Genomic DNA, 23,175 nt, shown 5'->3' on the forward strand with positions numbered 1-23,175 from the left:
CTTGGTACAGGCCCCCCTACCTTTCTCTTTGTGACACCTGGAGGCACCAGGGTGTAATGGAACTCTGGCCAGCCAACTACCCTCCTACAAATAGCCAGAGGCTACTGGACAAGCGGGACCTCAGTATACTGTGCTAAGACCTCAGGCACATGTGATCAGATCCCTAATTCCACTAGAGCGGTGTCCTTGCAAAGGACAGGAGGGCACTTCTGTTCTTTGGGTGGTGGGTTCTGGAGCTGATCTGGAACGTTCGACTTTACATCATACTCTGAAACTACATCATTGCAGTACAAGGATTAGTATAATTGCTCTAGCAAATGAGAGCAACCCTGTGCAACATGGTCACTAAAATGCAATGCTAATTCTGTGTCTACATGCTGTGTTTTCATAGTGCTTAGCGTCTAGACACTATAATACTGTTTGGGGTCAGAACTCTGGCCCAGAGGGTTGTAGAGATGTCTATTTTTCACTGTTTAGCAAAGTGTTATGTGAAGTATACTTATTAGCTTGAAGTACTGTGTGCTCTGTATTATGAATGTCTAAACCCACCTCACCTCCTCGACTAATCCTTGGGCTGCTCACTACCCTGAGAGAGTCAAATGCTGGAGAGGAGTACTTGGTTATCCAGTTTTGGGCCCTCTAATACTGAGGCCCAAGGACACCAGCGGGGAACGCTCCAGTTGATGTGATTGGAGTGTAGTAACTCCCAAATGCCCTGGTGTCCAGGACACTGGGTCTAACACAAGTCAAGACTTTGATGTCTGGGAACTGAAGAAGAAAGGAGGAGGGTCAAGAGAGCGAAAACTGAAAACCTGCACCAAAGATTGGCGCAAACCTGGCGCAAACCAGCTGCTTACCTTTGACAGTCGCTGGTACCGACTTCACCAAGAATTAGACAACCTCCCCAAACCCTTGGAGGACTGCACCTCAACAACTGGGAAAGATCACCCTTGGAGTAGAGGAGCTACTCCCCTGCATCTGCAGGCACTGCGAGCAGCTGTACGATCCTCTGTATTACTGACCATAGGGACCACCGAGGGAGCATGCTACTAGGAAGAGGTCATTAAGGCTGCAGGAGGTCAGCCCCATCTCCCCAGTGAGTTTCAAGATGCTACCCCTCCAGGAGCCCCACAGCACCAATATACTGGGTACCGGAGCAGCTGCAACTTGTTGTGTCTAGTCTGGGCACCAATACCGAGGAAAACTGACCCATATGTCAAGGGACTTCAGGGACAATGAGACCCACAACGACCCAGCTGTCCTGTAATAACCTCTTCTGCTGAATCAGTACACAGAGTGCGTCTCTGCTTACCATGGCCCGACGCCTCAAAGCACCCCTGAACCCCAGCCCCACAACCAGAGGCCAAGGGAGACAACAGTGACCATGACCACATGGTCCTGAGACTCTCAACTGCTGAGCCCACCCTTGGGTTTGGCCAGACTGGTTCTCCAGTCGTTGCCTTCTGCCTCTCTGCAGGTCCCAAAACAAGAAGGATCTTCAGCAGCGCAACTCGATGCCTCAAAGCCCCAGTGCGCACAAGCCCACGTGCCTGATTTTGAGTGTGTCTCTCGCTTACTGGCTCTGTGTGTGCAATCAATGCCTAGCACTATCTTCTGATAAGCCTAACTTCTTGTCCACACTACCAGAAAAGAGAGTTTTTGGGATTATTTTTTTAGCCCCTGTAAACCAATAAGGGTCACCCTGGTCTATCTGATACCGACTATCGACGATGTGGACTCTTCTATCTGGACTGATGCTGTTACCTCTGCTTGTGAAGGCGTACGTTATTGATCCCTACGCTGCTGCAGTACAACATAGGAGCACTAACTGCAATGCCTGCACGGATGATACCAAGTTACATACTATTGGGATTAAGTTATTTTGTTGAGGTCTGTGGGATTCACTTGGCAGTTCCCCGCCAGGTGTGGGAGGGTTGAGGGAACCAGTTATTGGTTGGGTTGTTTGCTTCAGAATCTTACTCTCGACACAGTACTGGGTACATCACATGCATCACAAATCAGAATGGTGCAAATCCATCTACATATGGCAAGCAAGGTACCCAGTAGGAAGCAGACTGTAGACATAGCTCTCATGTCATGGAACTAACAAGGTGTTAACAACCTGCATATAGATAGCAGGTTCTGTAATACTTAACCAGACATAATGCGCAGGCAGCCTTTCTGTAGGAGATGCACCTCCACGTGGGCACCACACATACCTTTGCATCTGCATTGGGGCCACACCGTTAATATGCTAGCTACAGCACAAACTCCTGAGGTGTCTACGTTCTGTTACACAAGAACCTTCCATTCCATTTTGACACCTCTTAAGCAGACGGAGAGGGCTCATATATACTTGTGGCAGAGGTATTAGCAGGTCTAAAAGTATTGCTTGTAAATGTTTATGCCCCCAACAGCATCTCACCCAAGTTTTTCCAGCCTTACAATCCCACATGGATCAATCAATCAATCAATCATAGTATTTATAAAGCGCGCTATGTACCCGTCAGGGTTTCGAGGCGCTGGGGGGGGGGGGGGGGGGGGAGGGGAGCGCTGCTGGTTTATCGGTCGAAGAGCCAGGTCTTGAGGAGCCTTCTGAATGCGAGGAGGTCCTGGGTCTGGCGAAGGGATGTGGGGAGAGAGTTCCAGGTCTTGGCGGCGAGGAAGGAGAAGGATCTGCCGCCGGATGTCTTGCGCTGGATTCGGGGTACGATGGCGAGGGCGAGGTTGGCGGATCGGAGTTGACGTGTTGGGGTGTAGAAGTGAAGTCTGGTGTTGAGGTAGGAGGGTCCGGTGTTGTGAAGTGCCTTGTGAGCGTGGGTCAGGAGTTTGAAGGTGATCCTCTTGTCTACCGGGAGCCAGTGGAGTTCCTTTAGGTGAGGGGAGATGTGACTTCGGCGGGGTATGTTGAGGATCAGTCGGGCGGAGGCATTTTGGATACGTTGGAGGCGTTTGATGTCTTTGGTTGGGATGCCTGTGTAGAGTGCGTTGCCGTAGTCAAGTCTGCTGCTGACGAGGGCCTGGGTCACCGTCTTTCTGGTTTCTGTTGGAATCCACTTGAAAATTCTGCGGAGCATTCGGAGGGTGTTGAAACAGGAGGAGGAGACGGCGCTGACCTGTTTGGACATGGTGAGGGCGGAGTCCAGGATGAAGCCGAGGTTTCTTGCGTGGCTGGCAGGGGTGGGTGGGGGTCCGAGGACGGAGGGCCACCATGAGTCGTTCCAGGCCGAGGGAGTGCGTCCGAGGATGAGGACTTCCGTCTTGTCGGAGTTGAGTTTCAGGCGACTGTTGTTCATCCAATCGGCGATGGATTTTAGTCCCTCGTGGAGGTTTGTTTTGGCGGTGAGCGGGTCTTTGGTCAGGGAGAGGACGAGCTGGGTATCGTCGGCGTAGGAGATGATGCTGAGATGATGTTGGCGGGCCAGTTGAGCGAGGGGGGCCATGTAGATGTTGAACAACGTGGGGCTGAGGGAGGATCCTTGGGGGACGCCGCAGATGAGGTTGGTGGCTTTGGAGCGGAAAGGGGAGAGACGGACTCTCTGCGTTCTGTCGGAGAGGAAGGATGAGATCCAGTGGAGGGCTTTATCTTGGATGCCGGCTTCCTGGAGGCGGGTCAGTAGGGTGCGGTGGCAGACGGTGTCAAAAGCGGCTGATAGGTCGAGGAGGATGAGGGCTGAGGTTTCGCCGTTGTCCATTTGATGTCTGATGTCATCTGTGGCGGCGAGGAGGGCGGTCTCAGTGCTGTGGTTTCGTCTGAATCCGGATTGTGAGGGGTCCAGGATGGAATTGTCTTCGAGGAAGTGGGTGAGCTGAGTGTTGACGATCTTCTCGATGACTTTCGCTGGAAAAGGGAGGAGAGAGATCGGACGGAAGTTTTTGAGGTCGTTGGGGTCAGCCTTGGGTTTTTTGAGGAGGGGTTGGATTTCTGCGTGTTTCCAGCTGTCCGGGAAGGTGGCAGAAGTGAAGGAGAGGTTGATGATCTTGCGGAGTTCGGGGGCGATGGTGGCGTTTGCTGAGTTGAAAACATGATGGGGGCAGGGGTCCGTGGGGGAGCCTGAGTGGATGGTGTTCATGGTTGCTATGGTTTCTGCCTCGTCCACGTGGGTCCAGGCGGTGAGGCGGCAGTCGCGGGAGGAGACGTCGGGGGTGGGGTCTGGCGGTGGACCGGTGATGAAGCTGTCGTGGATGGTGGTGATTTTCTGGTGGAAGAAGGTGGAGAGGTCGTCGCAGAGTTTCTGGGAGGGCGGGATGTCGTTGGAGTTGGCTTTCGGGTTGGAGAGTTCCTTCACGATGCCGAAGAGTTCTTTGCAGTCGTGGGCGTTGTTGTTGATGCGTTCGGTGAAGTGGGCGCGCTTGGCGGTGCGGATCCGTTGGTGGTGTTCGCGGTTGGCGTTTTTGAGGGCGGCGAGGTTGTCGGGTGTGCGTTCTTGGATCCATTTCTTTGTGAGTTTCTGGCAGTTGCTTTTGGAGGTGGTGAGATCGTCTGTGAACCAGGCTGGTTTTCTCTTTCCTTGGGTGGTGGTGGGTTTCTTGAGAGGGGCAAGGGTGTTGGCGCAGTCGAGGATCCATTGATGGAGGTTGATGGCGGCTGTGCTCGGGTCGATTGCGTCGGGTGGAAGGTTGTTGACGAGGGTGTTGGTCAGTTGTTCTTGGGTGATTTTGCCCCAGCGGCGGTGGGGAGGAAGCTGGATGCGGTGTTGCTCTGTGGTTTTCTTATAGGTGAAATGGACACAGTGATGGTCAGTCCAGTGGAGTTCGGAGGTGTGGCTGAAGGAAATGTGGTTGCTAGAGGTGAAGAGGGGGTCAAGGGTGTGTCCGGCGATGTGGGTAGGTGTGTTGACTAGCTGGCGGAGACCGAGGTTGAGGAGGTTGGAGGTCAGTGACGCGGTGTTGACGTCGTTGGCATTTTCCAGATGGTAGTTCAGGTCTCCCAGGAGGATGTAATCCGGGGAAGCGAGGGCGTGGGTGCTTGCAAGGTCGGCGATGGTGTCGTTGAAGGGGGGTCTTGGTCCTGGAGGGCGGTAAATGAGGGTTCCTCTGAGGGTCGTGTTGGGGTCCGTGTGGATCTGGAAGTGGAGGTGTTCGGCTGTCCTGAGGGTGTCGTCCGAGTGGGTGTGGATTTTGAGGGTAGCTTTGTGAGCGATGGCTATTCCGCCGCCGATTCCGTTGGTTCGATCTCGTCTGGTGATTTTGTATCCGTCCGGTATGACGATGGCGATGTCCGGAGACGAGGAGTCGTTCCACCAGGTTTCGGTCAGGAAAGCCACGTCAGGAGCAGTGGTGTCGAGCAAATCCCAGAGCTCGATGGCGTGTTTCCGTGCGGAGCGGGTGTTGATGAGGATGCAGTTCAGGTGGTTGGGGTTGGATGTTTTCGTAGTTGGATTGGTCGTTCTGATGCAGGAGAAGTTGCAGGTACGGCAGGAAAAAGGTCCTTTAGTGTGCTTCGGGGATGCCCGGTAGCATTCAGTGGAGGGGCCGGGGTTGAAGGCGCGGAGTTCGTTGATCGAGTAGCGGATGCGGGTGGCGCTGGGCGCGGTCCAGGCGCGGACGGGCGCAGACGGACTTGCCTCTGGCGCGCCTCCGGCGCGCCATCGGCGCGGACGCGCAGCGCCAGCCATTAAGAAGGGAGGGGGGAGGGAGGAGCAGCTGGGAGGCGGGAGGCGGGAGGGAGCGGCAAATGGGGGCGCGAGGGGGGCGGGGCCGCAGGGAGGCAGCGGCAGGGAACGGGGAGCGCACAAGGGGCAAAAACACTGAAAACGAGCAAAAAACAGCAGTTACAATAAGAAAAGCACACAATCAGAAAAAACAAAATGGCACAATATACGATCGGGGAGACAGCAATCAGGGGGGCACAAAGGGGGCAGAAGCGCCGGCGGCGAGGCGCTGAAAAAAACGAGAAAAACGAAAAACACTTACAGGACGGCGGAAAGCGGCACACGGGTCAAGTGAAGCTAGTCAGAGCCCACTAGACCCCAGGGATGAGGCGCAGGAGGATGCCTGCGGGTGGAGGAGGGCCTTGAACACGCAAACAGCAGCGTGGTCAGGGGACCGAGGCAGGAGGCAGCAGGTTGGTGCTGCGGTCGTGGGGGGCGAGCTCAGGACCTGAAACAGGTCAGAGGTCGCTCACTCGCGACGCGCAGCGCCAGCCATTAAGAAGGGAGGGGGGAGGGGGGAGGGAGGAGCAGCTGGGAGGCGGAAGGCGGGAGGGAGCGGCAAATGGGGGGCGCGAGGGGGGCGGGGCCGCAGGGAGGCAGCGGCAGGGAACGGGGAGCGCACAAGGGGCAAAAACACTGAAAACGAGCAAAAAACAGCAGTTACAATAAGAAAAGCACACAATCAGAAAAAACAAAATGGCACAATATACGATCGGGGAGACAGCAATCAGGGGGGCACAAAGGGGGCAGAAGCGCCGGCGGCGAGGCGCTGAAAAAAACGAGAAAAACGAAAAACACTTACGGGACGGCGGAAAGCGGCACACGGGTCAAGTGAAGCTAGTCAGAGCCCACTAGACCCCAGGGATGAGGCGCAGGAGGATGCCTGCGGGTGGAGGAGGGCCTCGAACACGCAAACAGCAGCGTGGTCAGGGGACCGAGGCAGGAGGCAGCAGGTTGGTGCTGCGGTCGTGGGGGGCGAGCTCGGGACCTGAAACAGGTCAGAGGTCGCTCACTCGCGACGCGCAGCGCCAGCCATTAAGAAGGGAGGGGGGAGGGAGGAGCAGCTGGGAGGCGGGAGGGAGCGGCAAATGGGGGCGCGAGGGGGGCGGGGCCGCAGGGAGGCAGCGGCAGGGAACGGGGAGCGCACAAGGGGCAAAAACACTGAAAACGAGCAAAAAACAGCAGTTACAATAAGAAAAGCACACAATCAGAAAAAACAAAATGGCACAATATACGATCGGGGAGACAGCAATCAGGGGGGCACAAAGGGGGCAGAAGCGCCGGCGGCGAGGCGCTGAAAAAAACGAGAAAAACGAAAAACACTTACGGGACGGCGGAAAGCGGCACACGGGTCAAGTGAAGCTAGTCAGAGCCCACTAGACCCCAGGGATGAGGCGCAGGAGGATGCCTGCGGGTGGAGGAGGGCCTCGAACACGCAAACAGCAGCGTGGTCAGGGGACCGAGGCAGGAGGCAGCAGGTTGGTGCTGCGGTCGTGGGGGGCGAGCTCAGGACCTGAAACAGGTCAGAGGTCGCTCACTCGTGACGCGCAGCGCCAGCCATTAAGAAGGGAGGGGGGAGGGAGGAGCAGCTGGGAGGCGGGAGGCGGGAGGGAGCGGCAAATGGGGGGCGCGAGGGGGGCGGGGCCGCAGGGAGGCAGCGGCAGGGAACGGGGAGCGCACAAGGGGCAAAAACACTGAAAACGAGCAAAAAACAGCAGTTACAATAAGAAAAGCACACAATCAGAAAAAACAAAATGGCACAATATACGATCGGGGAGACAGCAATCAGGGGGGCACAAAGGGGGCAGAAGCGCCGGCGGCGAGGCGCTGAAAAAAACGAGAAAAACGAAAAACACTTACGGGACGGCGGAAAGCGGCACACGGGTCAAGTGAAGCTAGTCAGAGCCCACTAGACCCCAGGGATGAGGCGCAGGAGGATGCCTGCGGGTGGAGGAGGGCCTTGAACACGCAAACAGCAGCGTGGTCAGGGGACCGAGGCAGGAGGCAGCAGGTTGGTGCTGCGGTCGTGGGGGGCGAGCTCAGGACCTGAAACAGGTCAGAGGTCGCTCACTCGCGACGCGCAGCGCCAGCCATTAAGAAGGGAGGGGGGAGGGGGGAGGGAGGAGCAGCTGGGAGGCGGAAGGCGGGAGGGAGCGGCAAATGGGGGCGCGAGGGGGGCGGGGCCGCAGGGAGGCAGCGGCAGGGAACGGGGAGCGCACAAGGGGCAAAAACACTGAAAACGAGCAAAAAACAGCAGTTACAATAAGAAAAGCACACAATCAGAAAAAACAAAATGGCACAATATACGATCGGGGAGACAGCAATCAGGGGGGCACAAAGGGGGGCAGAAGCGCCGGCGGCGAGGCGCTGAAAAAAACGAGAAAAACGAAAAACACTTACGGGACGGCGGAAAGCGGCACACGGGTCAAGTGAAGCTAGTCAGAGCCCACTAGACCCCAGGGATGAGGCGCAGGAGGATGCCTGCGGGTGGAGGAGGGCCTCGAACACGCAAACAGCAGCGTGGTCAGGGGACCGAGGCAGGAGGCAGCAGGTTGGTGCTGCGGTCGTGGGGGGCGAGCTCAGGACCTGAAACAGGTCAGAGGTCGCTCACTCGCGACGCGCAGCGCCAGCCATTAAGAAGGGAGGGGGGAGGGAGGAGCAGCTGGGAGGCGGAAGGCGGGAGGGAGCGGCAAATGGGGGCGCGAGGGGGGCGGGGCCGCAGGGAGGCAGCGGCAGGGAACGGGGAGCGCACAAGGGGCAAAAACACTGAAAACGAGCAAAAAACAGCAGTTACAATAAGAAAAGCACACAATCAGAAAAAACAAAATGGCACAATATACGATCGGGGAGACAGCAATCAGGGGGGCACAAAGGGGGCAGAAGCGCCGGCGGCGAGGCGCTGAAAAAAACGAGAAAAACACTTACGGGACGGCGGAAAGCGGCACACGGGTCAAGTGAAGCTAGTCAGAGCCCACTAGACCCCAGGGATGAGGCGCAGGAGGATGCCTGCGGGTGGAGGAGGGCCTCGAACACGCAAACAGCAGCGTGGTCAGGGGACCGAGGCAGGAGGCAGCAGGTTGGTGCTGCGGTCGTGGGGGGCGAGCTCAGGACCTGAAACAGGTCAGAGGTCGCTCACTCGCGACGCGCAGCGCCAGCCATTAAGAAGGGAGGGGGGAGGGAGGAGCAGCTGGGAGGCGGAAGGCGGGAGGGAGCGGCAAATGGGGGCGCGAGGGGGGCGGGGCCGCAGGGAGGCAGCGGCAGGGAACGGGGAGCGCACAAGGGGCAAAAACACTGAAAACGAGCAAAAAACAGCAGTTACAATAAGAAAAGCACACAATCAGAAAAAACAAAATGGCACAATATACGATCGGGGAGACAGCAATCAGGGGGGCACAAAGGGGGCAGAAGCGCCGGCGGCGAGGCGCTGAAAAAAACGAGAAAAACGAAAAACACTTACGGGACGGCGGAAAGCGCCACACGGGTCAAGTGAAGCTAGTCAGAGCCCACTAGACCCCAGGGATGAGGCGCAGGAGGATGCCTGCGGGTGGAGGAGGGCCTCGAACACGCAAACAGCAGCGTGGTCAGGGGACCGAGGCAGGAGGCAGCAGGTTGGTGCTGCGGTCGTGGGGGGCGAGCTCAGGACCTGAAACAGGTCAGAGGTCGCTCACTCGCGACGCGCAGCGCCAGCCATTAAGAAGGGAGGGGGGAGGGAGGAGCAGCTGGGAGGCGGAAGGGAGCGGCAAATGGGGGCGCGAGGGGGGGCGGGGCCGCAGGGAGGCAGCGGCGGGGAGCGCACAAGGGGCAAAAACACTGAAAACTAGCAAAAAACAGCAGTTACAATAAGAAAAGCACACAATCAGAAAAAACAAAATGGCACAATATACGATCGGGGAGACAGCAATCAGGGGGGCACAAAGGGGGCAGAAGCGCCGGCGGCGAGGCGCTGAAAAAAACGAGAAAAACGAAAAACACTTACGGGACGGCGGAAAGCGGCACACGGGTCAAGTGAAGCTAGTCAGAGCCCACTAGACCCCAGGGATGAGGCGCAGGAGGATGCCTGCGGGTGGAGGAGGGCCTCGAACACGCAAACAGCAGCGTGGTCAGGGGACCGAGGCAGGAGGCAGCAGGTTGGTGCTGCGGTCGTGGGGGGCGAGCTCAGGACCTGAAACAGGTCAGAGGTCGCTCACTCGCGACGCGCAGCGCCAGCCATTAAGAAGGGAGGGGGGAGGGAGGAGCAGCTGGGAGGCGGGAGGCGGGAGGGAGTGGCAAATGGGGGCGCGAGGGGGGCGGGGCCGCAGGGAGGCAGCGGCAGGGAACGGGGAGCGCACAAGGGGCAAAAACACTGAAAACGAGCAAAAAACAGCAGTTACAATAAGAAAAGCACACAATCAGAAAAAACAAAATGGCACAATATACGATCGGGGAGACAGCAATCAGGGGGGCACAAAGGGGGCAGAAGCGCCGGCGGCGAGGCGCTGAAAAAAACGAGAAAAACGAAAAACACTTACGGGACGGCGGAAAGCGGCACACGGGTCAAGTGAAGCTAGTCAGAGCCCACTAGACCCCAGGGATGAGGCGCAGGAGGATGCCTGCGGGTGGAGGAGGGCCTCGAACACGCAAACAGCAGCGTGGTCAGGGGACCGAGGCCGATCATGTTCTCTTGGTAAGTGACTTCAACATGGTATTAGACACCACAGCCATAACACCAACCACTAAGTCCCGTTCTCTCTGTGACACATATTCACTACTTGACCCATGGCGACTTCGCAACATCAACACAATGGCCTACACCTTCCATTCAGCACCCCATGGCACCTGGAGGCGCATTTAGTACTGGTTGATATCCAGCACAGTCAGCCAATAGCTTATCTCCATCAAGCACCTCCCTCGCACTTTATCTGACCATTCACCAGTACGGATAACACTAAGTGGTCCCATGTGAGGGGGCTTAGCGGAGCCATGGCGATTCCCGGACATGGCACTACAACATACATTGTTCCATTCTGAGCTTCGTGATGCCATCACCAAATACTTTGCATTGAACAATGGCTCAGTAAATATCCAGGTGACCCTATGGGAAGCATTCTAAGCATAGATTAGGGTTATCGGTGTAGTGAAGCATTCAGGGGTGCTGTGGGGCATCCAACATGGCTTGGCACGTGTGGAGGCACAGTTGGCAGACCTAGATAGTGCAACAGTGACCCAGGACACCGTCTCCCAACCACACAAACTTAAAGCACTCTTAGACGACTTCCGTGAACTCGCAGAGCGTGAGGCAAATTACATTTGGAAATATCCCAAAGCCCGTAAATATGGCGAGGGAGAGCAGCCGGGGCGCTCACTGGCTAGAATGCCCGCCTCACTCAGCTGTGTATATATTAGAACTGCAGAGGGTGGACGGCATGCGTGCAGTGGGTTCCTCAGCTGTACATTTAGAATTTGTCAACTACTTCTCCCACCTCTACACAGCACAACCCGCCCTTCCCCGCCTGCTTTACAACCATACCTTGCAGAAGTGGTGATGGTCTGGCTGACCATTGCCTAACAGCAATTCCTTAGTGAACCCATGACCAGAGAAAATAGTCCAGGCTATAGATGTCTTAGAGTGGTCTCAGGCCCCTGGGTGGGATGGGTACACGGGGTGTTTTTACAAAAAATATAAAAACCTTCTGGTGCCACGCCTCCTGTCTATGTAAGCGGAGGCTCTTGAGTTTGGGTTGCTGCCCCGATGCTGTGAGAGGCAGTTATCATCCTCTTGCCCAAACCTGGTAAAGACCCACTCCAGTGCAGCTCCTACAAACACCTATCCCTGCTCAATTTGATAACAAGAAACTTGCCAAACTACTAGCCACGTGCTTCTCCCTCCTCCTAGACCAAATCATATCCCCAGCTCAATCGGGTTTTATTCCACATCATTCCACATCCTTAAACCTCTGCACAGTCTTTTCAGTACCGAATAGAGTATCCCCTGTGACGCCAGCAGCGATTCCACTGCTGGATGTGGAGTGGGCATTTGTTTCTCTTGATCGGCCATTCCTTCATGCCATGCTTCGTAAACTCGGATTCCCGCTGGGTTCACGTCCCTGGTCAAACTATGGTACACACAATCGTCAGCTACTATGCAGCGTAATGGATCTTTTTCCCCACCCCTTACCATCGAACAGGTCACCTGACAAGAATACCCGATTATCGTCCCTATTCTTCACCGTAGCAATGGACCTCTTGGTGCGCCATCTGCAGGAGAGACCCATTCACAGGGGCCTGCAATTATCCAGCAGTCCGCTCTTGATATTGTAATATGTGGGCGTTATCTTATTATTTGTACGTTGACCCTATGACAACCTCAAGCCAGTACTAGACTAAATTGTCTGGGTTGGCACGTTTTCAGGGCTGCATAAAATTGGGGAAAATCTGAACTTTTCACTCTTATAGACATCGTCATGCCATCACAAACGGGTTACCCCCTGAAGTGGTGAAATGACTCGATTAATATCTAGGCCCACACATATACAGCTCAACTATGGGCCCACCATCGAAATACTGACCGCTGGATAGGTCTCCTGTTATCAATGGCAGACAGCATCTCTCTCATCAAAATGGTGGTACTTCCCTAATTCATTTATTGTTTTTAGATATCCTTCTCCCACTTACAAACTCCTTTTTTGCAACTCTTCGGGAACTGCTGATACTGCTCGTGTGGGTGGATTAATGCCCGCATCCGATGGGAAACTTTAACCCTCCTGTATGAACGCAGTGGATTTGGGGTACTCCACCTTCAACTCTATTATCTGACAGCGCAAAGCCAATTTTCTTACCGTTGGTTTCATTCTGACGCATGCATACCATACATAATCTCGGAGCGTGACCTCGCTCCTCCGGTCCCGCTGGGAGTGCTCTTGCCTCTGGGAGTCCCCCTAGACTCCAGAGACCTACAGACACTGTCCACCACCAGTTGGGCATGGAGTAAACTTGTTTGTCTTCTTCAAGGTGAGATGTTTTATTCTCCCGCGCTTACTCTGGCCAATAACCCATTCCTTCCCGTCACGCAGGAGGCACTGGTTCAACGCACCCTACTTGCACTAAACATCCATACCTTCAGAGATGTCTTCCTGTACGGCCACGTCTCTACATGCACTGAGGACGAACGTTTCACTAACGCTACTGATTTGGAACATTTTGTGCTCCATCGCCTTCAAAGTGCCCTAAGCGCCCAGTTCCCCTTGTACTCATTAGCCCCAACGGATTTCGCTCCCTTAACTCTGGTCTTTGCAGCGGACTCTAGGGCATGACTCAACTTCAAACTCTACCACGTGAGCATTGCTACCTTACTTGTTTTTGCATACAAAGCTTTGTGTGTTCTGGGAGACGGACTCAGGGGCGCCCCTTATCTGAGAAAATATGGATGGCTTGTTGTGCCCAAACCCGATTGGTGTCCTTTAATCACCGGCACAAACTCCTACATTTCTTGGCTGACTTCCCACATAACATGAACATGCAGCGCCATTAACCTCTACTGGATTGACATGTTCGCCCGACTCTCACAGATGTTAGATATGACCCTCCAGCCGACCCATTGATGGCTTTCCTGGGATACATAGGAGATGTCCCAAAGGGTATAAGGTGTTTAACTGCCATTGTGCTCCTATTGGCAAAGAGAGAGATTGTTCTACATGGGGGCACCCACCCACAACTAAGCAGTGGCTGAGAAGCCTCCTCTATTGTGGCAACACTAGTGAAATCTATGCGTCTCTCCAACCCCTGCGGCTAGACCCAAAGATATCTGGCAGCCACTACAAGATTACCTATGTACCTTAGACACTGCACCCTCAGGCTTACAGCACCACATGGACACATGATGGTACTCGCACCTACATTATCACTAGTACTATATTTGCTGTCCTATTTCATTTGAAACAGTTGCATGATAGATATGCTTGTCATGTTTTACTCTCCAAATGTTGACTTAACCTAACACACGGTACACTCCTCTTTTCATGGACTTGGCTTGTCTGCATTGTTGTCTTTCATGAGAAAATGATAAAGTTTAAAAAGAATCCCACCATCTTTGTTTTTGGTAGACTTAGGCTCATTGTGTCAGGGCTATGCCCACTCCCCACAGGAAGTGGTCATATACAGGGTGTAGTTACCCTAAAGGTAAGCACCCCATTGGCTATTACCTGTCACTCCCCTTAACACCCCTAAATTGAGTATTTAGGAGGCACCCCTGACGTCAGGAACTAAGATTCAACAGAACAAGAAGAAAAGGACAAAGAGCCGTGAGAAAGTGAGAACAGAAGACGTGCTGTGGACTTTTAGCACCAAACCCTGCCTGCCTGCATCAGTCTTGACAGTCGCAACAAAGTGACTCGTCCTGCAGCTGAACACCTGCCAAGAACCCCAGTAGACTGCCAGTCCTTCGCAAATCGCCATCAATCTCTCTTGGAGTAGAGGAGCTACTCCCCTGCAGTCCACAGGCACCAAAGCATACGAGTCCGGTCCAGTGTCTTGCAGCTCCTTGGCCAGCTCGATGCCACAGCTGCCCCATAAGAGGTACCTGTGTCCCAGAAGGTCAAACCTATCGACCCACCAAGTGTGAAGACACCAGGATCAACCGGAGCCGCACAGCACCAATACCCGGAGCAACGGACCCACTGCATCAAGCCAAGCCCATGTGAGTCCAACTGGGACTCCCGCTGCACCGAGTCCGAGCAGCCACCGAAAGACGTTAGCACCAGAGAGACTGACTTTCAGAGTAGCACTGCAGTCCTGCTTTTGCACTGCCAACCGGTGAGACCAACAACCACAAGGACAGATGACGCACCCAGCCCAGCCGACCTGTCTGTGCTGCACCTGAGAGCCCCAGCCTGGGTACCTCAGAACCGACTGTGCTTTTGTGCTCCCAACAACCTTGCAATCCCAGACCCCTGTTGGGAGCTCCCAGACTTGTCCCTAAGTCCCCGTCTGCAGCCTGTTTCCAGGTGGGCCCCCTTCTTTTGACCGGCGTAGCATGCAAAGCTACCAACCCAACCAGCACATCTGCACCGGTACGGCTCAGGGTTGGTAACAAGTAACTGGTGGCGGTACTTTGGACCTCGTCCATCTACAACCCTAAGACCCAAAGGAGACCCCCAGAAACTGACCGTAAATAACTGTATGCAACATATCCCTTTTTTCCCCATAGGAAAGCATTGCTGCGTAAAGACTAATTTGAGTGAACATTGTTCTCTCCTGTAAAAATCAATATTCTTTTTAAAAAAAAAGCTTACTTGATAACGAAGTTCTAGTATCAAAATTTATATAAAAAGTGTGTTATTATTCTACATTGGTCTCGGATTTATTCTTCAGTGTGTGTCTCATTTATTGCCTCTGAGTACAACAAAAGCTTAGCACTACCCTCTGACAAGCCTAAACTGCTCACCCACGCTGCCACAAAGGAGTGCATTTGGTGATATCATTTGTGCCTCTGTAAACCAATAGGGGTTTGCCTGTACTCTTTGCCAAGTGTACCTCATTGTGGTCTACTATATAAAGAGCCAACATCCTACAACTACCCCAAAATGGTGTCCGTGTGAGGAGGAGTCCTATGCTGTTGTGATTAGAATAGCATACACTATAGGTTTTTCCTCTAGATTCCCTTTTATTAGGACCTATTAAATGTAACAAAAATATGGTGCTGCAAAAATGCTGCAAAAAAATGCAATCGTCCGCTGCAAAATTTCCATTTTTGTGCTGCAAAATTTCATTCTCCATACCGCAATATTCTGTGGGGGCTGAATAGCACCATTCAAACATTGGTGAGCTATCTGGCTAAGGGCAAAGCCTCTGGTCTGGACCAAGTCACTCTTGAATTGTACGGGTTCTTCTTAGAGGCTTTAACACCCATTCTTAGTGATCTTTTTCGGTCCTGCTTGTCTCTGTATTGAGTGCCAGGCTCTTGGGAAGGAAGCAGACCAAGATTATAATTTGCCCCTAAAAAGGGAAAGGTCCCATGCAATGTGGCCCTTACAACCTGATTTGTCTGATTAACGCTGAGTCTGAGATCTACACCCAGATCTTGGCCAGTAAATTATCCTCAGTTATTTCTAGATTGGTTGATGAGTCAGCAAGGTTTTGTACTGGGCGGGATGCAACTGCACATGTCAACACAGCAATTACTGCTTTGGTGGTCGCTTCAGTGGATGGGGCCCCGGTTGGAATGATAATGCTTGATGCCTAAAAAGCATTTGACTGTGACTCCTGGCCCTATCTGTGGGCAATTTTGGGCACTTCACGATTCAGCCCACAGTTTATATATTGGGTGAAGCAACTTTATGTAGGTTTTAAGGGCAAGGTTCTCTGCTCTAGTGATTGCAAGCGTTTTTGGCTCTGTTTCTGGATATAAGCTGTGTATTGTTACAACACGGTCCTGGCGAATGTTTCTGCTCCTGTCCAAGACAAGCGCTGGGTGCAGCCAGCAACATACTTGGGCGTTAAATTGTCTTTATGGATGGAGAAGGTTATAGAGTATAATTTCAGCAAAATGTTCACTGTCAGTCGAAGTTTTTACTAAATGGAGTCGGTTGGATCTGGGGCTGATTGGTAGGTCCAGCCGTATCAAAGTGATCATATTACTTAGATACCCCTGACTTTTCAGATGCATATATCTCTGTCTTCCTAATGTCTTTTTAAAGTAGAATTGAGGCATGTTGCCAAAAGTGTATCTGTAGTTATAAGAAACCTTGGGCTAGTATACAGTTTCTTCCGTTACCTAGGGACGGGGGGAGGGTCTCCTTACCGGCTTTGCAGATTTACCTGGCTGCGTTTATATCACAATTGACCTTTTTAGGGAACCATGGTCGCTGGGGAAGGTGCTCTCAGATTATCAATACTGAGGGAGGCCCTGGCGCCTCTGCCAGGTATCATCTGCACTGCGTACTTTAAGAGGACTAGGTTCAAGACTGAGGGTGTTTCATTTGATTTGGGCTGATCTCAAAAAGGTTTTCCCTGATATCGCTTTCTTCAATAAATGTACCCATCTTGGGTGTAAGATGCCCTGGTTTATCCATCATAGCTTTGAGACATGGGAGGATTCTAAACTTCTTGTACTTGGACAGTTATATGAGGGTGGCATACTCACTCTGCAGCAACATCCCTTCCCCTGATGTTCAGATACCTTCAGCTCTGACAATTGTTCGACAGTCTCAAGACTGACGACATATGTTGTGTTCAGAATAATTTTCTTGACTTCCTAGTTAGAAACCCTTACAAGGGGAACATTAGCTGGGTTTAAAAAATGAACACCTCTCTGGCAAGATTGGTTTGGCTATGCATTGGCCTCTGAGTGAAGCTCCTAGCTAGATGCTTTTGTCGTGCGAATTCCTGAACATGTGCTCACTTAAGTTGGCATTATTGGATAATTACGAATGTAGAGTTATTCTATTATTCTATTCTAGCCTATGGAACTCTAAATCAGACCCTTAGTCTTAAGAGGATTTGAGACCCTTTGAAGGAATGGCTGAGTTGGATGCAGGCTGGCCATAACTTGGTACAGATATTAAGACTTCTCTCATTTCTGACAGTCGTTCATGCATGCTGCACTTTGCACTTTAGGCCTTATGTTTGTTTGTCCTCCTTGGAGTGGGGTATCTTTACTTTTCTCCCCCATCTGTTCTTTGAGGTTGATCTGGCTTTTGTTATTGTGTATATTCTGTAACTTGTCGCTAAATTGCTCTAAGAAAAAGTGAATTATTGGTTGCTTATGCAGCTTTGTCAAAATCAAGGGCTAGTAGTGTACCTCTTTTTAGCACAAAAGCACCAAACCAGGGGAACGCTTTAGAAAATATTAAATAGTACACTCTAAAATCCAAACAGGGAAGCACAGAAAAATTATAGTTGTGGATTACTTTTTGTGGGAATTGCACAAGTATTGTCATAACCAGTGTATTTTACAAGATATCATGCAAATTGCCATTGTTTAAATCAAGTCCTTCGAGCAATTTGGCAGTTACTAAAATGATCGTCTTATTGTAAATTGACACGCGCAATAGAATGAAAAAGATGATGGGTCAACTCTGTTAAGTGGTGCTTAACACAGGACTCCGTCCCTTCACATGGCTTGCGTTACTTGCACAGTAGGGTATAATAAGCACACGTAGACAAAAGTACTTCCTATCTGCTGAAAATTCATATTGCCCCTGTTAGCCCGCTTATATTCAGAGGGGTATCTTTGCAAAAGTGCCTTATGTTCTGCTATTGTATCCAAAAATCAAAGAATGGATGGTTGACTTGATCCGCATGAGAATACATGTTTTTTTAAATAAATGGCAATATGAGAGCGTATAAGTAAAGAACGCTGAAATGTGTAAGTACACAGACATCTAAATTATATGTAACATAATTTGTCTGTGGTGACAAGCCTTGCTGCTTTGGTGACCAGAAGAGCTTTAAGGAGATTTATAGTAAATTATGGAGATCATTTCCAGCCTTCTCTGTTAGACGAATACCAAATGCTTGTTCATTTTACTGTGCCAGTGAATGCTTGCGTTGCTGCACCATAAGAATTTTCCATATGGTCACAAGAGGGCTGCATGGGGATTTATGACATAACTTTGATGTAGCTAGTAACTGGCATCTACAACTTATGTTTTACACTGTGCCTTCACGTGTACAAACTATAACTAATACTTTGTAAAATGTAAAGGGTGATCCTCCCTTTTCCCCGGCAAAGTTTGATACCCACGTTTGGTATCTTACTCCTACATGTTCAGAGACTTGTCTGCAGGAAAATATCAGAGCATTCCTTGAAATTGTAATTTCTTCCCTTCCTTGAACAGTCCCAGCACCTGTTTGTCTACGTTTTGGTCCCTCTCCACACCCATGTTACCAAATAAAATTAAACAAGTATTTTTCTTCAGGAAAAGAAGCACTTTAGATTTGGGAACCCTCTAATTTTCAAAGAGAGAAAATTTTAATTGCTAGCATTATTTATTTCATGTTTGGTCTGATATACACATAGGGGCATTTTTTACTTAACTAAAATATTCAATAGTGCATTTTGTCATCCTTTGCAGGAGATGCTAGACATAAAAAATACAACATTGCTTTGAGGAACAACAAATTAAAAACTGAGAGACAAGAATGGAATAGCATTGTCTAATCTGGCTTTTTTAAAAATATTTACAAATTTTATGAACCTTTTATTCCCACAACTCCCCCCCCCCCCCCCCCCCCGCCCCCCCAAAAAAACAAGTATTGCCCCAATCATTTGAACCGTATATAAAGTATTCATCGAAGAGAGTCATGACGATCGATCATGCTGGGCAACAAAGTAGTCTAACTGAATAGGAATCCCTAGCAATTATATATATGAATGAAGTCATTGCAAAAAATAGTTCTTACACTAACTCACCTACGAGCACTGCAGTAAAGCACAATATTTAATTTGTGTCACTACTGCCAATGTTGTAAAATGGAAATTATGAAATACACATTAATACCCTAGATGCGCTACAGAGAATGCACAGAGGATTAATGTATATGCACTTTGGGGGTTATTACAACTTTGGAGGAGGTGTTAATCCGTCCCAAATGTGACGGATATACCACCAGCCGTATTACGAGTTCCATAGGATATAATGGACTCGTAATACGGCTGGTGGTATATCCGTCACTTTACTGTCACTTTTGGGACGGATTAACACCTCCTCCAAAGATGTAATAACCCCCATAGTCTTGAATTAAATGGTAGATATTCTCAAATGTTGAATATCATGACAGGAGGTGGAAACAAACTAAATGTAGCCACTATTTTCTGTGGAACGGATGATAACACTATGATACTATGTGCATTTTCTTTTGCATGGAACTTTGTCTTGAAACTGGATAAATAAGGCACGTCCCAGTTTCTCAGACTAGTGGAGACAGTTTATTGAGGCTCAGGCTTTTGAAAACCAGGGTGCTACGGCTAAAGGCTTTCTGAAAAATATTTAAATAACAGGGGTTCCTTTATACTAGATGTGAATTTACGCACTAAAAAAGATAAAATATAAAGCACTCTATTGTTATTAAAATTATGAAATGGTTCTAAGATATCTATCTTGAGTCCCTTCTGTGAAATTAATATAACCATTGAACTCATTTTTAACAAAGTACGTTGTGTCCCATAAAAAGTCTAATTAAAAAAGGAGAATAAATACTTGCCTCACCATTACACGTACCCAGACATGTGACATGATTTAAATGCATTCATATTAAAGTATGTGCGTTTGATCCGCAGAAGACCTAGGGGTACTTAAAAACAATATATATATATATATATATGCTGCTCAATTTCTCTGCAATGAGTGAAGGGACACAGTTGTTTTTTGTCCCTGCTCTAGCCTGTGTAGTTAGGCTATATCTCTGAGATAGTCTGTCTTTACTACTTTTTTTTTTTTTCCTCTGCAGCTTTAGAAAATTTGTGGAGGACAGTGATGGCGAAGAGAGTGTTGGAGACGATGGGACTGCAGGACTTCTTCAGAAGCGCAACAAGAGCAAGGAGGAGATGGTGAGTCCGCTTGTGTTTTATGGAAATAGAATGCAGTCTATGCCATATAACCGTAGAAGGCAGCAAGGTGGGAGTTAGGGGACAGTTAATACTTGTTTTTTAAAGTACCTAGATAACCATGCAACCACAATGGAATAGCAGTGTTCACTGTCTCATGTAAGAAAAATCACAATTTTCTTTAAGCTCAGTCACTTCACTGCTTTCCTGTGTTTCTGACTGGCTATAATCCTGGCCTGGTTGTGACAGTGGTGGTGACTGCTTTGGGTGGAAACTTGAGATGACAGACTTAAATAGCTGCAATACTACTGCTCTGCTGTGATTACATCTCATGTTTCATTGTCCACGGTCCAGAACACAGAGACCAGGAAGTTTCTGTTGAATGCCCGTTTGCAAGGAGTCTTCAGATTTTATGTCCTCGTGCTGACGTCATCACTATTCCTTCCCTCACAACAGGATAAGGAGGAAGCTGATTACATCAACTGGCTGAAAGGGCAGAAGGAACTAGAAGACTTGGAGGAGGTGAAGGAGCTGGTAAGGAATACAGAGGGGCCAGGTGTGACGGTACAGAATGTTACCGTACCAGTGTCTCTGAGCGGTAAGAAAGGGTGCTGTTGAGAGGTGCTCCTAGAGCTGCGTCGAAGGTTTTCAGCTTGAGAAGTAGTATGTAGGTGGCATCTTTGGTGGGTTACATGGAGAGTCTTTGACATGGAGGTTCGTATTCCAACTGCTTTGGGTGGTAGCATTTTTAATTCACTTGCATTGTCGCAGGCGTGAGATTAACTGGCAGCGATTATTTTGGAGTTGTGAGAGAATCTAGTATTAGGAAGGGGTTGTAGAGTATTTTATTGAAGTGCTTTGCCCGAGGTGTAAGTGTGGCCTTTTTATGATAGGTTGCTGGTATGTTTGAATTAGGTGCACTGGCATATGTCTGTGCTATTTTACAATGATGCTCGTGATCATGTTTCACTCCCATCAGAAACCTCTGAAGGACTACTGGAGTAACCCTGAGCTGGAGGAAGGGGAGCAGTTCCTCCGGGATTATATCCTGAATAAAGGTTACCTGGAAGAAGAGGAGAAAGAGCAGGAGGAGGAAAGGCAAGTTGTGTTGTACACTTTAGGCCTTTTGCTTAACTGGGTTTTACTTCCTCCCCCAGCACCCACCCTCCTTCCCCTCCTGGATTACTGAACCCTGCACTACATGATGTTGGCTCTCTGGTCCCTCCTTGCTTTCAACTTTGCAGATAGCTGTTGGCGTCAGAATGCCCTCTGTTTGCTCTAAGTATCATAGTCCCTGTCCTTGCTCTAGGCATTGCAGAGCCTGCTTCTCCCTTTGCATCACACCTACCCTTTCTCTCTGCATCACAGATACTTTTTGCATCCAACGCTGCTACTGGAGCACATTTCCTTTCTAATGATAGTGCAGCTTTATTGCTGTTGGTTCCAGATTCTTGGGTCCAGCACAGGGGGCACTTGGCATCACAAGCCTGCTATGTTAGGTGTGCGTCAAACAAGTATGTTGGGCTTAGCTTCCAGATCATCCCCTTTATTATCGCTCAAGTGGTCTATGTTTCGAAAGCCAAAACTAGAGGCATGTGATCAAAACCAAGTTGTAACCTTATATATGAGTTTACACTATAGCAACGTTCTCTTCAACCATGTTGCAGTTGTCCTAAAATGATCAGTCTGGCATTTTGTCTTTTCTGCTTCTTTCAGAGGGGGTAGGGGAGGCTGACAACTGGCAGTCTGTTCTCTCCCTGATTGACTAGAGCACACAGGTTCTTCTGGAGGGTGGGTGTAAGGAAATGCCTCCTTGGCATGGTTACCCCCTGACTTTTTGCCTTTGCTGATGCTATGTTTTGAATTGAAAGTGTGCTGAGGCCTGCTAACCAGGCCCCAGCACCAGTGTTCTTTCCCTAACCTGTACTTTTGATTCCACAATTGGCACACCCTGGCACCCAGATAAGTCCCTTGTAACTGGTACCCCTGGTACCAAGGGCCCTGATGCCAGGGAAGGTCTCTAAGGGCTGCAGCATGTCTTATGCCACCCTAGAGACCCCTCACTCAGCACAGACACACTGCTTACCAGCTTGTGTGTGCTAGTGAGAACAAAATGAGTAAGTCGACATGGCACTCCCCTCAGGGTGCCATGCCAGCCTCTCACTGCCTATGCAGTATAGGTAAGACACCCCTCTAGCAGGCCTTACAGCCCTAAGGCAGGGTGCACTATACCATAGGTGAGGGCACCAGTGCATGAGCACTGTGCCTCTACAGTGTCTAAGCAAAACCTTAGACATTGTAAGTGCAGGGTAGCCATAAGAGTATATGGTCTGGGAGTCTGTTTTACACGAACTCCACAGCACCATAATGGCTACACTGAAAACTGGGAAGTTTGGTATCAAACTTCTCAGCACAATAAATGCACACTGATGCCAGTGTACATTTTATTGTAAAATACACCCCAGAGGGCACCTTAGAGGTGCCCCCTGAAACTTAACCGACTATCTGTGTAGGCTGACTGGTTCCAGCAGCCTGCCACACTAGAGACATGTTGCTGGCCCCATGGGGAGAGTGCCTTTGTCACTCTGAGGCCAGTAACAAAGCCTGCACTGGGTGGAGATGCTAACACCTCCCCCAGGCAGGAGCTGTAACACCTGGCAGTGAGCCTCAAAGGCTCACCCCTTTGTCACAGCACCGCAGGACACTCCAGCTTAGTGGAGTTGCCCGCCCCCTCCGGCCACGGCCCCCCACTTTTGGCGTCAAGGCTGGAGGAAACAAAGAAAACAACAAGGAGGAGTCACTGGCCAGTCAGGACAGCCCCTAAGGTGTCCTGAGCTGAAGTGACTCTAACTTTTAGAAATCCTCCATCTTGCAGATGGAGGATTCCCCCAATAGGATTAGGGATGTGACCCCCTCCCCTTGGGAGGAGGCACAAAGAGGGTGTACTCACCCTCAGGGCTAGTAGCCATTGGCTACTAACCCCCCAGACCTAAACACGCC

The 23,175-nt window shown here is 50.6% G+C and overlaps 1 protein-coding gene across 1 annotated transcript in view; it reads left to right on the plus strand.

Moving 5' to 3' along the window:
- Positions 1-23,175, plus strand: part of KRI1 (KRI1 homolog) — a 109,932-nt gene that overhangs the window by 46,766 nt on the left and 39,991 nt on the right. The window contains exons 7-9 of the mRNA XM_069230398.1: positions 20,079-20,178; positions 20,632-20,709; positions 21,155-21,273. Of these exons, the coding sequence (XP_069086499.1) occupies positions 20,079-20,178; positions 20,632-20,709; positions 21,155-21,273 (297 nt within the window). The remainder of the gene's footprint in view (positions 1-20,078; positions 20,179-20,631; positions 20,710-21,154; positions 21,274-23,175) is intronic.

The sequence above is a fragment of the Pleurodeles waltl genome, chromosome 4_2, assembly GCF_031143425.1.
Source record: "Pleurodeles waltl isolate 20211129_DDA chromosome 4_2, aPleWal1.hap1.20221129, whole genome shotgun sequence".
Classification (NCBI taxonomy): domain Eukaryota; kingdom Metazoa; phylum Chordata; class Amphibia; order Caudata; family Salamandridae; genus Pleurodeles; species Pleurodeles waltl.